At 39.0% G+C, this 15,594-nt stretch overlaps 1 protein-coding gene across 4 annotated transcripts in view; it reads right to left on the bottom strand.

Moving 5' to 3' along the window:
• Positions 1–15,594, bottom strand: part of BMPR1B (bone morphogenetic protein receptor type 1B) — a 424,295-nt gene that overhangs the window by 57,449 nt on the left and 351,252 nt on the right. For all 4 annotated transcript variants that reach the window (XM_081251050.1, XM_081251051.1, XM_081251053.1 and 1 more), the window contains one exon: positions 9,447–9,606. In XM_081251050.1, the coding sequence (XP_081107176.1) occupies positions 9,447–9,589 (143 nt within the window). In that variant the 5' untranslated portion in view covers positions 9,590–9,606. The remainder of the gene's footprint in view (positions 1–9,446; positions 9,607–15,594) is intronic.

Here is a 15,594-nt window from a genome sequence, read left to right as displayed (position 1 = left end):
TAATTTTTTGTTTGTTTATTAAAACAAACAAACAATATGCACTTGGTAGCTGCCAGTCCAAGAAGAATGAAGAAACGTTGGGAGCAGGCCAGAAGCCAAGCCCACCCAGGCCAGCAGAGCCCAGCACAGCTGCAACCCACAGGAAGACACAGGAATGAAATAACAAATGTCTTCAGTGGTAAGAATCACTGTGATTTTAAGGATGCTTATTTCACAGCAAAAAACTAACTAATGGAGACTGGTTCAAGATGGTGGAGTAGAAGGACATGCTCTCACTCCCTCTTTCGAGAACACAGGAATCACAACTAACTGCTGAAAAATCATCGACAGGAAGAAACTGGAACTCACCAGAAAAGACACCCCACATCCAAAGACAAAGGAGAATCCACAATGAGATGGTAGGAGGGGCGCAATCACAGTAAAATCAAACCCCATAACTGCTGGGTGGGTGACTCACAAACTGGAGGACACTTATACCACAGAAGTCCACCCACTAGAGTGAAGGTTCTGAGACCCACGTCAGGCTTCCCAACCTGGGGGGTCTGGCAATGTGAGGAGGAATTCCTAGAGAATCAGACTTTGAAGGCTAGCGGAATGTGACTGCAGGACTTCAACAGGACTAGGGGAAACAGAGACTCCACTCTTGGAGGGAACACACAAAGTAGTGTGCGCATCGGGACCCAGGGGAAGGAGCAGTGACCCCATAGGAGACTGAACCACACCTACCTGCTAGTGTTGGAGGGTCTCCTGCAGAGACGGGGGGTGGCTGTGGCTCACCAAGGGACAAGGACAATGGCAGCAGAAGTTCTGGGAAGTACTCCTTGGCGTGAGCCCTCCCAGAGTCTGCCATTAGCCCCAGCAAAGAGCCCAGGTAGGCTCCACTGTTGGGCCTCCTCAGGCCAAACAACCAACAGGGAGGGAACCCAGCCCCACCCATAAGCAGACAAGCAGATTACAGTTTTACTGAGCTCTGCCCACCTGAGCAACAGCCAGTTCCACCCACCACCAGTCCCTCCCAGCAGGAAACTTCCACAAGCCTCTTAGATAGCCTCATCCACCAGAGGGCAGACAGCAGAAACAAGAAGAACTACAATCCAGCAGCCTGTGGAACAAAAACCACATTCACAGAAAGACAGACAAGATGAAAAGCCAGAGGGCTATGTATCAGATGAGGGAACAAGGTAAAACCCGAGAAAAACAACTAAATGAAATGGAGATAGGCAATCTTCCAGAAAAATATTTTAGAATAATGATAGTGAAGATGATCCAGGACCTCGGAAAAAGAATGGAGGCAAAGATCAAGAAGATTCAAGAGGGGCTTCCCTGGTGGCGCAGTGGTTGAGAGTCCGCCTGCCGATGCAGGGGACATGGGTTCGTGCCCCGATCCGGGAAGATCCCACATGCCGCGGAGAGGCTAGGCCCGTGAGCCATGGCCACTGAGGCTGCGCGTCCGGAGCCTGTGCTCCGCAACGGGAGAGGCCACAACAGTGAGAGACCCGCATACCGCAAAAAAAAAAAAAAAAAAAAAAAAAGAAGATTCAAGAAATGTTTAACAAAGACCTAGAAGGATTAAAGAACAAACAAACAGAGATGAACAATATAATAACTGAAATGGAAACTACACTAGAAGGAACCACTAGCAGAATAACTGAGGCAGAAGAACGGATAAGTGACCTGGAAGACAGAATGGTGGAATTCACTGCTGTGGAACAGAATAAAGAAAAAAGAATGAAAAGAAATGAAGACAGCCTATGAGACCTCTGGAAGAACATTAAACGCAACAACATTCACATTATAGGGGTTCCAGAAGGAGAAGAGAGAGAGAAAGGACCTGAGAAAATATTTGAAGAGATGAGAGTCGAAAACTTCCCTAACATGGGAAAGGAAATAGCCACCCAGGTCCAGGAAGCATAGAGAGTCCCATACAGGATAAACCCAAGGAGAAACATGCCGAGACACCTAATAGTCAAATTGGCAAAAATTAAAGACAAAGAAAAATTACTGAAGGCAGCAAGGGAAAAATGACAAATAATATACAAGGGAACTCCTGTAAGGTTAACAGCAGATTTCTCAGCAGAAACTCTACAAGCCAGAAGGGAGTGGCATGATATACTTAAAGTGATGAAAGGGAAGAACCTACAACCAAGATTACTCTACCCAGCATGGATCTCATTCAGATTCGATGGAGAAATCAAAAGCTTTACACATAAGCAAGAGCTAAGAGAATTCAGCACCACCAAACCAGCTCTACAACAAATGCTAAAGGAACGTCTCTAAGTGGGAAACACAAGAGAAGAAAAGGACCTACAAAAACAAACCCAGGGCTTCCCTGGTGGCGCAGTGGTTGAGAGTCTGCCTGCTAATGCAGGGGACACGGGTTCGAGCCCCGATCTGGGAGGATCCCACATGCTACGGAGCAACTAGGCCCGTGAGCCACAACTACTGAGCCTGCGCGTCTGAAGCCTGTGCTCCTGCAACAAGAGAGGCCGCGGTGGTGGGAGGCCTGCGCACCGCGATGAAGAGTGGCCCCCACTTGCCACAACTAGAGAAAGCCCTCGCACAGAGGCGAGGACCCAATACAGCAAAAATAAATTAATTAATTAATAAACTCCTACCAACAACATCTTCTTAAAAAAAAAAACCCAAAACAATTTAGAAAATGGTCACAGGAACATACATATCAATAATTACCTTAAACATAAATGAATTAAATGCTCCAACCAAAAGACACAGGCTTGCTGAATGGATACAAAAACAAGACCCATATATATGCTGTCTACAAGAGACCCACTTCAGACCTAGGGACAGATACAGACTGAAAGTGAGGGGATGAAAAAAAATATTCCATGCAAATGGAAATCAAAAGAAAGCTGGAGTAGCAATACTCATATCAGATAAAATCGACTTTGAAATAATGTTACAAGAGACAAGGAAGGACACTATGTAATGATCAACAGATCAATCCAAGAAGATATAACAATTATAAATATATATGCACCCAACATAGGAGCACCTCGATACAGAAGGCAACTGCTAACAGCTATAAAAGAGGAAATTGACAGTAACACAATAATAGTGGGGGACTTTAACACCTCACTGACACCAATGGACAGATCATCCAAACAGAAAACTAATAAGGAAACACAAGCTTTAAATGATACAATAGACCAGATAGATTTAATTGATATTTATAGGACATTCCATCCAAAAACAGCAGATTACACTTTCTTCTCAAGTGCGCACAGAACGTACTCCAGGATAGATCACATCTTGGGTCACAAATCAAGCCTCAGTAAATTTAAGAAAACTGAAATCATATCAAGCATCTTTTCTGACCAAAACGCTATGAGATTAGAAATCAATTATAGGGAAAAAAACACAAACACCGGGAGGCTAAACAATACGTTACTAAATAACCAAGAGATCACTGAAGAAATCAAAGAGGAAATCAAAAAATACCTAGAGACGAATGACAATGGAAACACAACAATCCAAAACCTATGGGATGCAGCAAAAGCAGTTCTAAGAGGGAAGTTCATAGCTATACAAGCCTACCTCAAGAAACAAGAAAAATCTCAAATAAACAATCTAAGGTTACACCTAAAAGACCTACAGAAAGAACAAACAAAACCCAAAGTTAGCAGAAGGAAGGAAATCATAAAGATCAGAGCAGAAATTACTGAAATACAAACAAAGAAAACAATAGCAAAAATCAATAAAACTAAAAGCTGGTTCTTGGAGAAGATAAACAAAATTGATAAACCATTAGCCAGACTCATCAAGAAAAAGAGGGAGAGGACTCAAACAAAATCAGAAATGAAAAAGGAGAAGTTACAACAGATACAGCAGGAATACAAGGTATCCTAAGAGACTACTACAAGCAACTCTATGCCAATAAAATGGACAACCTGGAAGAAATGGAAAAATTCTTGGAAAGGTATAACCTTCCAAGACTGAAACAGGAAGAAATAGAAAATATAAACAGACCTATGACAAGTAATTAAATTGAAACTCTGATTAAAAATGTTCCAACAAACAAAAGTCTAGGACCAGATGGCTTCACAGGTGAATTCTATCAAACATTTAGAGAAGAGCTAACACCCATTCTTCTCAAACTCTTCCAAAAAATTGCAGAGGAAGGGACACTCCAAAACTCATTCTACGAGGCCACCATCACCCTGATACCAAAACCAGACAAAGATACTACAAAAAAAGAAAATTACAGACCAATATCACTGATGAACATTGATGCAAAAATCCTCAACTAAATACTAGCAAACACAATCCAACAACATATTAAAAGGATCATACACCATGATCAAGTGGGATTTATCCCAGAGATGCAAGGATTCTTCAGTATACGCAAATCAATCAATGTGATACATCATATTAACAAACTGAAGAATAAAAACCATATGATCATCTCAACAGATGCAGAAAAAGCTTCTGACAAAATTCAACACCCATTTATGATAAAAACTCTCCAGAAAGTGGTCATAGAGAGAAACTACTTCAATATAATAAAGGCCATATATGACAAACCCACAGCAAACATCATTCTCAATGGTGAAAAACTGAAAGCATTTCCTCTAAAATCAGGAACAAGACAAGGATGTCCACTCTCAATGGTGAAACACTGAAAGTATTTCTTCTAAGATCAGGAACAAGACAAGGATGTCCACTCTCACCACTATTATTCAACATAGTTTGGAAGTCCTAGCCATGGCAATCCGAAAAGAAAAAGAAATAAAAGGGATACAAATTGGAAAAGAAGAAGTAAAACAGTCACTGTGGGCCTCCCTGGTGGCGCAGTGGTTGAGAGTCCGCCTGCCGATGCAGGGGATACGGGTTCGTGCCCCGGTCTGGGAGGATCCCATATGCCGCGGAGCGGCTGGGCCCGTGAGCCATGGCCGCTGAGCCTGCGCATCCGGAGCCTGTGCTCCGCAACGGGAGAGGCCACAACAGTGAGAGGCCCGCATACCGCAAAAAGAAAAAAAAAAAAAAAAACAAAAAAACAGTCACTGTTTGCCGATGACACGATACTATACATAGAGAATCTTAAATACACCACCAGAAAACTACTAGAGCTAATCAATGAATTTGGTAAAGTTGCAGGAAAAAAATTAATGCACAGAAATCTCCTGCATTCCTACACACTAATGATGAAACATCTGAAACAGAAATTAAGGAAACTCCCATTTACCATTGTAACAAAAGAATAAAATACCTAGGAATAAACCTACCTAGGGAAACAAAAGACCTATATGCAGAAAACTATAAGACACTGATGAAAGAAATTAAAGATGATACCAACAGATGAAGAGATATACCATGTTCTTGGACTGGAAGAATCAATATTGTGAAAATGACTATACTACCCAAAGCAATCTACAGATTCAGTGCAATCCCTATCAAATTACCAATGGCATTTTTTACAGAAGTAGAACAAATCATCTTAAAATTAGTATGTAGACATAAAAGACCCTGAATAGCCAAAGCAGTCTTGAGGGGAAAAAAACAGAGCTGGAGGAATCAGACTCCCTGACTTCAGACTATACTACAAAGCTACAGTAATCAAGACAGTATGGTACTGGCACAAAAACAGAAATACAGGTCAATGGAAAAGGATAGAAAGCCCAGAGATAAACCTATGTACCTATGGTGAACTACTCTATGACAAAGGAGGGAAGGATATACAATGGAGAAAGCACAGTCTCTTCAATAAGTGGTGCTGGGAAAACTGGACAGCTACATGTAAAAGAATGAAATTAGAACACTCCCTAACACCATACACAAAAATAAACTCAAAATGGATTCGAGACCTAAATGTAAGACCAGGCACTATAAAACTCTTAGTGGAAAACATAGGAAGAACACTCTTTGACATAAATCACAGCAAGAGCTTTTTAGATCCATCACCTAGAGTAATGCAAACAAAAACAAAAATAAACAAATGGGACCTAATGAAACTTCAAAGCTTTTGCACAGCAAAGGAAGCCATAAATAAGACATAAGACAACACTCAGAATGGGAGAAAATATTTGCAAATGAATCATCGGACAAAGGATTAATCTCCAAAATATATAAACAGCACACGCAGCTCAATATTAAAAAAACAACCAACCCAATCCAAAAATGGGCAGAAGACCTAAATAGACATTTCTCCAAAGAAGACATACAGATGGCCAAGAAGCACATGAAAAGCTGCTCAACATCACTAATTATTAGAGAACGCAAATCAAAACTACAATGAGGCATCACCTCACACCAGTTAGAATGGGCATCATCAGAAAATCTACAAACAACAAATGTTGGAGAGGGTGTGGAGAAAAGGGAACCCTCTTGCACTGTTGGTGGGAATGTACATTGATACAGCCACTATGGAGAACAGTGTGGAGGTTCCTTAAAAAACTAAAAATAGAACTACCACATGACCCAGCAATCCCACTACTGGGCATATACCCAGAGAAAACCGTAATTCAAAAAGACACATGCACCCCAATGTTCATTGCAGCACTATCTACAATAGCCAGGTCATGGAAGCAACCTAATTTTCCATCGACAGATGACTGGATAAAGAAGATGTGGTACATATATAGAATGGAATATTACTCAGCCAGAAAAATGAACGAAATTGGGTCATTTGTAGAGATGTGGATGGATCTAGAGACTGTCATACAGTGTGAAGTAAGTCAGAAAGAGAAAAACAAATATTACATATTAACGCATATATGTAGAACCTAGAAAATGGTACAGATGAACCGGTTTGCAGAGCAGAAATTGAGACACAGATGTAGAGAACAAACGTATGGACACCAAGGGGGGAAAGCGGCAGCGGGGTGGTGGTGGTGTGATGAATTGGGAGATTGAAAACAAAAACAAAAAAAACTGACTAATGTTCTACTTACTCTACTCTCTCCCCAATCTCTTATCTGAGCTCCAAATCCATATTCTATTGATAGGCCTACTCTCAGAGAGCTCTACTTGGATGCGTCAGAAACCTTAAACTTAGTATATACAGATTGAAACTCGATTATTTTCGTCTGTCATCTTTCATCAAAAGGCTACAATATGGGGCTTCCCTGGTGGCACAGTGGTTGAGAGTCCGCCTACTGATGCAGGGGACACGGGTTCGTTCCCCGGTCCGGGAAGATCCCACATGCCGCGGAGCGGCTGGGCCCGTGAGCCATGGCTGCTGAGCCTGCGCGTCCGGAGCCTGTGCCCCGCAATGGGAGAGGCCACAACAGTGAGAGGCCCGCATACAGAAAAAAAAAAAAAAAGGCTACAATATACACCTAAGTGTACACCTGCCAACTTGTGAAGCTCCTCTTGGTCCCATCTCATCTTCGTGGCATCAACATAAAACTTTCCTTCTAAATATTTCTCCAACACATCCAACTCTCTCCTGCACCAGCATCACCCTCCTCTGAGAACATTTTCTCTCACATAAACTGTCCTTCCTGAATCTACTTTTCAATTTCTCTTACTTGGCTGCTGTGGTTCTTGAACTTACTTTTGTCTCCCTCTAACACACTCGATACTCTGCAGCAGAGAAAGTTTTTCTAAAAAGCAAATCAAATCACATCAATCTCCACTGCCACTCCTGCTTAAACATCCCCTTTAGAACACAGACAAACTTCCCCTGTCTCCAGGCTCAAATCCCACCACGTCTCCTGTATGCCAAGCTTCTCCTTCCCACCACAAAGAACTTGCATTGCAGTTAAGCATGCCTCAACACCTTCTTCCAAATCAACTTAGGACACTTCAATGGCCTATGAGGAAAACAGTACAACATATTTGAAATTGGGATAATTTTGGAAAACCTGAACGTATGATCACCCAAACTACAGCTCAAAGGGCACACACGGATTCACTCTTTTTTTTTTTTTGCGGTACACGGGCCTCTCACCGCTGTGGCCTCTCCCGTTGTGGAGCACAGGCTCCGGACTCGCAGGCTCAGCGGCCACAGCTCACGGGCTCAGCCACTCCGCGGCATGTGGAATCTTCCCGGACCGGGGCACGAACCCGTGTCCCCTGCATCGGCAGGCGGACTCTCAACCACTGCGCCACCAGGGAAGCCCCCAGATTCACTCTTAATTACTACTGACTCACACAAAATAGTAAAATATCTCCCTAATATGCTTCATCCTGCTAATTTTCTCTTCTTCAGAAAACTTTGTAATTTTCCTGATACTTTTTCTGTTTACTGCAAATAGGTAGTGTTCCCAGGAAACACTGTCTGAGCTTTGGAGACATTTCATCTTGGCGTAAGGGTTCAGAGATTGCAACCTTGTTCTATCATACAAGGGCCAAGTTACTAGACCTCTCTGGGCCCTGAATTCCTTAGGTCTAAAGGTAAGAAAGAAGCATTCCCTACCATGCTGAGTTGCTGTGCTGATTAAATGAGACATATGTTTATGAATACACCCAAATTTCCTCCTTGTGTCATTCAGTTAATACATATTTCTTGAGCTACATATTTCAGGATACACTGGTGAGCTTATATTAGATAGATCCCACTTCATAGGAAACTTTAAAAAAAAAAAGTCTCAGCATGAAAAAGAAAAGCATTCAACTCAGCTTCATGCTCCTTCCTGGGGAATGAGGTCCCAAATGGTTGCCCAGATATTCTGCCCAGAGTTCAAACCCAGCAGCCCATCTTTCTGTTTGGGTCCATTATCCTCCTTGAGGGAGACTCTGCTTCTCTGACATTTTAACTCCTGAGACCCACACTTGTCTTGTTATCTCAACCACTTCACCCTGGACACACTCTGGTCTCTTTATTTACTGTTGTCCTCACCCTGGGGCGTCAATGCAGGGACAGTGACCAAAAAAATGGATGTGGCTGCATAAAGATGTGTAAGGAAGAAAGAGGCAAACAGTCCAGTTTCAAATATTAGAAAGTATTTATACAAACATGATTAGCTACTAAGGAGTTTATTCTCTAGTACTTCGTGCCTTAATCTGAACTTCTGGTGGACTCACATAAACTCTATTACTACGCTGTTTCCCAGAGGCAGTTTATAAATATTCCTAACAGTTTAGGTGTTCTTTCCAAAATACTAACACCATCACCATAATAAATGTTAGAACAAACAAACAAACAAACAAACAAAACACATTTGACACCGCTGCTATTGCATTTATTTTGGGGGCTGAGGTCTTTTGAAAGAAAATAATTGGTTCTTGCTCCTTGACAGGGACCCTGGGATCTGTGCTCTCTGTTTATGTGCACATGTGATGTTTGCAGGAAGAATGACCTCAGAACAACATTTCAGGGCAAAGTGCGATTCAGTACTTCTCTACATACAGGCACAGCTCTGAGAGTTAATGGGTTTAGGACCTATTCCCCAAAATGTGTTCTTGGAAACACTAGCCTACAATTCTATAGTCAAAACAGGATGGCTTTCCATTAAAACTAGAGTTAAATAATTTATATGACCAACCTGCAAATATTGTTGACTGAGTCTTCTGGACAATGGTGGTGGCATTTACATCGCAAGATCTTTGGGCGAGGGGTGAGGGCTGTACTCTCACCATCCTCTTTCTTGGTGCCCACGTTCAATTTTCCTGAACTTCGCAAAAGCATGTTATCAAGGAAGTTTGCTGAAAAGAAGAAACAGTAAGAGTTTAAGCATCTTTGGGATAGCCCAGCCACAGTCTTCTGTCCAAAGAATGATGATATTAAACAAAATATGAAGTACTCATAATAGTTAAACATTTAAACAAAAAACATATTCTGATGTTTTGACACTAAAAATTATACTTTCTATATGATATATATGTCTCATTAGAAATTCTCATAATCCTTTCAGAATAGCAGTTTCTACATTAAGTTATAATAGTTGTATTTGATTGAGTGCAAGCAGTTCAATGACCCACTATTATATAGATTATCTCTACTCTGTGTGGTAATGCTGTGAGTAAACACAACCATGCCCATTTTCAGATGAGAAAATTAAGACTCGAAGTTTAAGTGGTCTGCACCCTGCTAATAAGTCATGAAGCCAGCATTTACACCCAGATCATCTGGGCCCTAAAACTTCCTACTGGTCTCTTTACTTTAGGGTTCTCTTCACTTTAGGTATATCATGTATTTTTTAAAGAAATCATTAAACATATTTAATCTGCAACATTCACTAGGAAGATAAAAATTTAATTATCAAGATATACAAGCGAAAGTGATGACCTATTACAGTAGCAATGATTCTACATCTTCGATGGAAGATACGATAGTAGACATGATGTTTAGAGACAGATTTTTCTGGTTCTAAAGTAGGCTTTACTGTTTACCAGTTAGTTGACATTGAATAGCTTTACTAATAATCCCACTGTGCTTCATTTTCTTATCATCAAAATGGAGATAATTATAAGCACCTACCTCATGTCAAGAGCTTAGAGTGGGTATGTTACATAGTATTGCTTGATAAATGTTAGCTAATGTTATTGGAGAAATCTAATTTTTTACCTTTTAAATAGTAAGACAGTGTTGCACAACCTAGGGTGACATATCACTGAGACAGTTTTCATGTTTTCTTCTTTACCACCACTTTTGGAAAGAAAGGATGCTTCAGAAGGAGGCATAGATTAATTGACACCAGGTTTCAGGCATTGTGGCAAGAGCTCTCCTATATGCTATGTCACTGTATAAATTGTCACCCTGAGCAACGTTTGATCTAAAATCTAACAACACATCCAGTTTGCCTACAGTTAAATACAATTTCAACAAAAATATTATCTAAAAGATACTGGGTTAAAAAATTGAAATTCTAGATCAGAAGGACAGTATACACAATAGATATGTACAGTGTACATTTGTTTTTGTTTTTTTTTTAACTACAAATTAGTGCCTCCAACCACTGGTTATATCAGAGAATGAAGAGTTTAGAAAAAGGTCTGTGATGATTTATCCTGACCTTCTCTATGTTATGCTAATTAGTTGAATTTTTAGAAAGTAGTAATTAAAGGAAAAAAGAATAAAGTATGTTAGATCCATTTACCAGAATTTCCCCCAATCATTAATTCTAATATTTCATTAGGTTTTTCAAATTTATGTAAGATGTGCACCTAACTTTCTCAAACAGTTCCTTATATTTTACTCTGCAGAGGACATATCAATTGTAATATATGAAGAGTCTGTTATATTCAGAATCCTGGGCCACCCACAGTGATTCTGATTCCACAGGTCTCAGGTGAGCCAAGGGAAAGGCATTATTCCACAAGACCCCAGGTGACTGAGACAGATGATGTGCAGACTCCACCTTGAGAAAACTAGGACTAGATTCAGTAAATATTTATTTAATCCAACCACAAAATTAATCCCAATAGGTGTTTATTATTTCTATAAAATCGGTGCTCATCCTTAAGTTAAATTCCAAAATAAAGTGAAGTTAAACACAGTTCATGTTAGTATCTCGTATTTAAAGCCTGCATAAATGCCCTAGCACCGCCTGCTATCCAGGTGCAGTGGGTATTGGTATGCCTATATATCACCCTGCCATACTGGTTTCCTTCTTTTTAAATCTGGTTCTCAGTCTTACTAACTTTATGACCTAAATTACCTCAAAGTAACTCAAAGTGATGAAGATATTTAAAACTTATTACATCCTGCTTTCTTCCATACCAGGCCCCTGCTCTTTGAAGTTTTTAAAACAAAATAATAAAAATTCATTTATTATGCATATGTCTACTTAGCAAACACATACTGGGTGCCTACCTTGTTCCAGACACAGCCTAGGTAAGTAGGATGAACTAAACATACACAGAATTTTCCACCTGGTGGGAAAAGTTGTTAAATGGAATATTCACACAGAATGGTCTACAGTATAAAAAGAAACATCTTTATACTATTGGAAATAAGATGTCATTTTGTAAAAAACATTTTAATACAGGATTCATGATTTTCTCATATTTTAAATGTATTTAAATAAAATAATGATATAAAATTTAGTTAGAAGGAGATTCTTTACGATATTGCTTAACAATCCGTGTTTACAACAAGAAGGGATAAGAAGGTCTCTTAAAAGAGATTCCTATGTAGTCATTAAAATGTAGATGTGAAAGTATATTTACTGACAAGGAAGACTGTTAAAATGTAATTTTTGTTGAAAAGGGCAGTTTACAGAGCATTTTAATTACAAAATCCCACTATATGAACAAGAAAAGGGGTTAAAACAAACAAAAAACCCAACAATATAAAAGAGGTCCAGAGGAGACACAAGCAATAAAAACTTGGTAATCAGAAGGTAAAAATCATCCTTACTATAGAGATTGTGAGGATGAAATATTGCTGCATAATCTTTCTAAAACGTTTAACACTTTAACATGCAGTCAGAATACATGATATTTTACCAAAAACACATTCATAAGAACAAAAAGATAAGTATAGCTAGCTCATAATAGACACCATTTCTATAAACTGAGTTAACAGACAACATACTGAATGAACATATAAGGCTGCCTTCATACAATATGACCCAAACAAGTAAAAGTAGTGAGATGATAAATGATTGCTTTTAATTAACATTAAATACATGGATAATTAAACGCAAATCTGAGACAGGTGGAGAGTTCTTTATTTGCTTTTGCCAAAATAATCAAGGGAGCAATCCATAAAAGTATGTAATTGCTACTAAGGAGTCAATTAATCTATATGTGTTTAATTCCTTATGAAATGAAAATCATTATCACATGATTCACATTTCCAATCACAAGATTAAACTAAAATAATTAAGTGATAATTTGGAGGCTAAAAAGAGAAGACAAGGGAGAAGAGAAGCAGTAGCAACAGAACGAATAAATATGATTAGACTCAACTTAAAAGCTAAGCTCACAGTTTAAAAGAAAGATTATGATATCTAAATTGAGGTATAGTTGCCATACAATATTAGTTTCAGGTGTACAACAATGTACCACATCTTCTTTATCCATCCCTTGCTGGACACTTCGGTTGTTCCATATCTTGGCCATTGTAAATAATGCTGCAATGAACATAGAGGTGCATATATCTTTTCAAGTTAGTGTTTTTGTTTCCTTGGATAAATACCCAGAATTGGAATTGCTGGATCTCATAGTAGTTCTATTTTTAATTTTTTGAGGGAGCTGCATACTGTTTTCCATAGTGGCTGCACCCATTTACATTTCCACCAACAATGTACAAGGGTTTCCTTTTCTCCACATCCTCACCAGCATTTGTTACCACTTGTCTTTTTGAGAACAGCCACTTCTAACAGGTGTGAGGTGATATCTCACTGAGGTTTTGATACATATTTCCCTATTGATTAGTGATGTTAAGCATATTTTCATGTACCTGTTGGCCATCTGTATGTCTTCTTTGGAAAAATTTCTTCTTTGGAAAAATGAATATTATTCAGATCCTCCGCCTATTTCTGGTGTCAAATCCAAAATACCAACACCAAGACCTATGTCAAAGAGCTTACAACCTACGTTTTCTTTGATGAGTTACATGCTTTCAGTTCTTACATTCAAGTCTTTAATACATTTTGAGTTACTTTTTGTGTATGGTGTAAGATAATGGTCCAGTTTCATTCTACTGCATGTAGCTATCCAGTTTTCCCAACACCATTTATTGAAGAGACTATCATTTTACCATTGTATATTCTTGGCTCCTCTGTCATAGATTAACTGACCATAAGAGTGTGGGTTTATTTCTGGGCTCTCTATTCTGTTCCATTGATCTATGTGTCTGTTTTTCTGCCAATACCATACTGTTTTGGTGACTACAGCTTTGTAGTATAGTTTGCAAGCCGGAAGCATGATGCCTCGAGCTTTGTTCTTCTTTCTCAAGATTGCTTTGGCTATTCAGGGTCTTTTGTGGTTCTATACAAATTTTAGAGTTGTTTGTTCTATTACTGTGAAAAATGCCACTGGAATTTTGATAGGGATTGTATTGAATCTGTAGACTATTTTGGGTAATATGGACATTTTAACAATATTAATTCTCCCAGTCTGTGAGCATGGATTAGCTTTCCATTTGTTTTTGTCTTCTTCAATTTGTTTCATCAATGTCTGATAGTTTTTAGTGCATAGGTCTTTCACCTCCTTGGTTAAATTTATTCCTAGGTATTCTATTCTTTTTGATGCAATTGTAAATGGAAATCGTTTTCTTAATTTCTCTTTCTGATAGTTCATTCATTATTAGTGTATAGAAATGCAACAGATTTCTCTATACTGCTTTTATATCCTGCAATTTTACTGAATTGATTTATTAGTTCCAACAGTTTTTGGTGGAGTTTTAAGGGTTTTCTATATATAACATCATGTCATCTGCCAATAGTGACAGTTTTACTTCTTCCTTTCCAATTTAGATGCCTTTTATTCTTTTTTTTGCCTAATTGTTCTGGCTAGCATTTCCAATACTATGTTGAATAAAAATGGCCAGAGTGGGCATCCTGGTCTTGGTTCTAATCTTAAAGGAAAAGCTTTCAGCTTTTCACTGTTGAGTATGATGTTAGCTGTGGGCTTGTCATATATACAGCCTTTCCTGTGTTGAAGCACATTCTTTCTATACCTGTTTTGAGAGTTGTTGTTGTTGTTGTTTTTATCATAAATGGATGCTGAATTTTGTCAAATGCTTTTTCTGCATTTATTTAGATGATAAGATTTTCATCCTTCATTTTGTTCATGTGGTAAATCACACTGATTGATTTGTGGATGTTGTAACACCCTTACATCCCTGGAATAAATCCCATATGATCACAGTGTATGATCTTTTTTTTTTCTTCGGTACGCGGGCCTCTCACTGTTGTGGCCTCTCCCGTTGCGGAACACAGGCTCCGGACACGCAGGCTCAGCGGCCATGGCTCACGGGCCCAGCCGCTCCGCGGCATGTGGGATCCTCCCAGACTGGGGCATGAACCTGTGTCCCCTGCATCGGCAGGCAAACTCTCAACCACTGCGCCACCAGGGAAGCCCCTGATCCTTTTAATATATTGTTGAATTTGGCTTATTAATATTTTGTTGAGGATTTTTAGATATGTTCATCAGGGATATCGGTCTGTAATTTTCTTTTCTTATGGTGTCCTTGTCTGGTTTTGATATCAAGGAAATGCTGGCCTCATAACATGATTTTGGAAGTGTTTCCTCTTCTATTTTTGGAAGAGTTTGAGAAGGATTGGTATTAATTCTTCTTTGAATGTTTGATAGAATTGACCAGTAAAGCCATCTGGAACTAGACTTTGTTTGTTGGGAGGTTTTAAATTATTGGTTCAATTTCCTTAAGATCTTCCTAATAGCTAGTCCACATTTGAAATAAAGGGTCAATGAGAAACTGAACTGTTTTGTCTACTGTTATAATTATGAAAAGGGATTTATAAAAGGATCACTTTCATATAAAGTCATTCTGAATTTACGCCAAATCTAGCCAGCCTCATATAGGCAAGCTTAGGCATTTTGGATCAAAAACAAGATTGAACACATCAGCTAAGGCATAAAAAAGGCAATTACATGTATATAAAATTAATAATCATCTCATAAAAGCATGAATTTAGCCTGACTTTCTGATAAATTTATATAAAAGAAGATAGTCATTAAAAACAATGGCAAGATTACTAATTATGAAAGAAACATTCGATA

The sequence above is a fragment of the Mesoplodon bidens genome, assembly GCF_964165515.1.
Source record: "Mesoplodon bidens genome assembly, chromosome: 1".
In the NCBI taxonomy this organism is placed as follows: domain Eukaryota; kingdom Metazoa; phylum Chordata; class Mammalia; order Artiodactyla; family Ziphiidae; genus Mesoplodon; species Mesoplodon bidens.
Note: the sequence above shows the minus strand (reverse complement) of the source record. Positions and strands in the feature narration are given on the sequence as shown.